Below are 693 nucleotides of genomic sequence, written 5' to 3'. Positions count from 1 at the left end.
TGCAGGGATGGGTCTCGGCGCCTCGGGAATGTGACCAGCACGAGGGAGCGCCACGCACGGACCACCAGTCTGCCCGCTGTTTCTCCTCTTGTCCGTCTGCTCGACCGCTACAGACGCACCGTACTGCCAAACACACACTCTCAGATGGCTCTGAACGAACTGCGAAACGAACTAAATTCTTTTCTAAAGAAAGAAAAAAAAACATTTTAGGGAAAAAAAAAATATGAATAAAGAAAAAGAAAATGTGCTGCAATAAGAAGCTGATGGGACTTTTTTTTTTTTTTTTTTTAGAAAATAAAAAAAAAGTGTTCATTTGTGTGATGGAGAAAAAAAAAGCTGTGTCAAATTCGACACTCGCGCTGTGCCAGTAATATAGACCTGTTTACTCCTGTCTAAGTGTGCAATATTTTTGGCTCATATCAGTGTTGGACGATGTTGTCTTTTTCGTTTATTTTCTTTAAATGGGAAGAGATTACAAGGAAACGTGATTGTTTTGCACAGATTATGGCAGAAATGATAAAGATGATGATTATGAGATAAATAATGATTCATTTTGTGGGTCCCCTATTCTGTCCCACTACTGTTGAACTGTGATTGATTCCAGACGAGGGGTCGAGGCAGGTATATTTCGCTAGGACGCAGTGCTCTGTTTTTAGAAAACTACATCACTAATTTCTCTTCACCGTTAAGATT

General features: G+C 40.1%; 1 protein-coding gene across 4 annotated transcripts in view; it reads left to right on the top strand.

The window, feature by feature from the left end:
- The window catches only part of gria1a (glutamate receptor, ionotropic, AMPA 1a), a 49928-nt gene extending 49894 nt beyond the window's left edge, over window positions 1-34 (top strand). For all 4 annotated transcript variants that reach the window (XM_030766693.1, XM_030766691.1, XM_030766692.1 and 1 more), the window contains one exon: window positions 1-34. This exon is cut by the window's left edge and continues 134 nt beyond it. In XM_030766693.1, the coding sequence (XP_030622553.1) occupies window positions 1-34 (34 nt within the window).
- Window positions 35-693: the final 659 nt, after the last annotated feature.

Source organism: Chanos chanos, chromosome 2 (genome assembly GCF_902362185.1).
Source record: "Chanos chanos chromosome 2, fChaCha1.1, whole genome shotgun sequence".
NCBI classification, from domain to species: domain Eukaryota; kingdom Metazoa; phylum Chordata; class Actinopteri; order Gonorynchiformes; family Chanidae; genus Chanos; species Chanos chanos.
The sequence above is the reverse complement of the archived record's forward strand: the minus strand, read 5'-3'. Positions and strand labels throughout refer to the sequence as shown.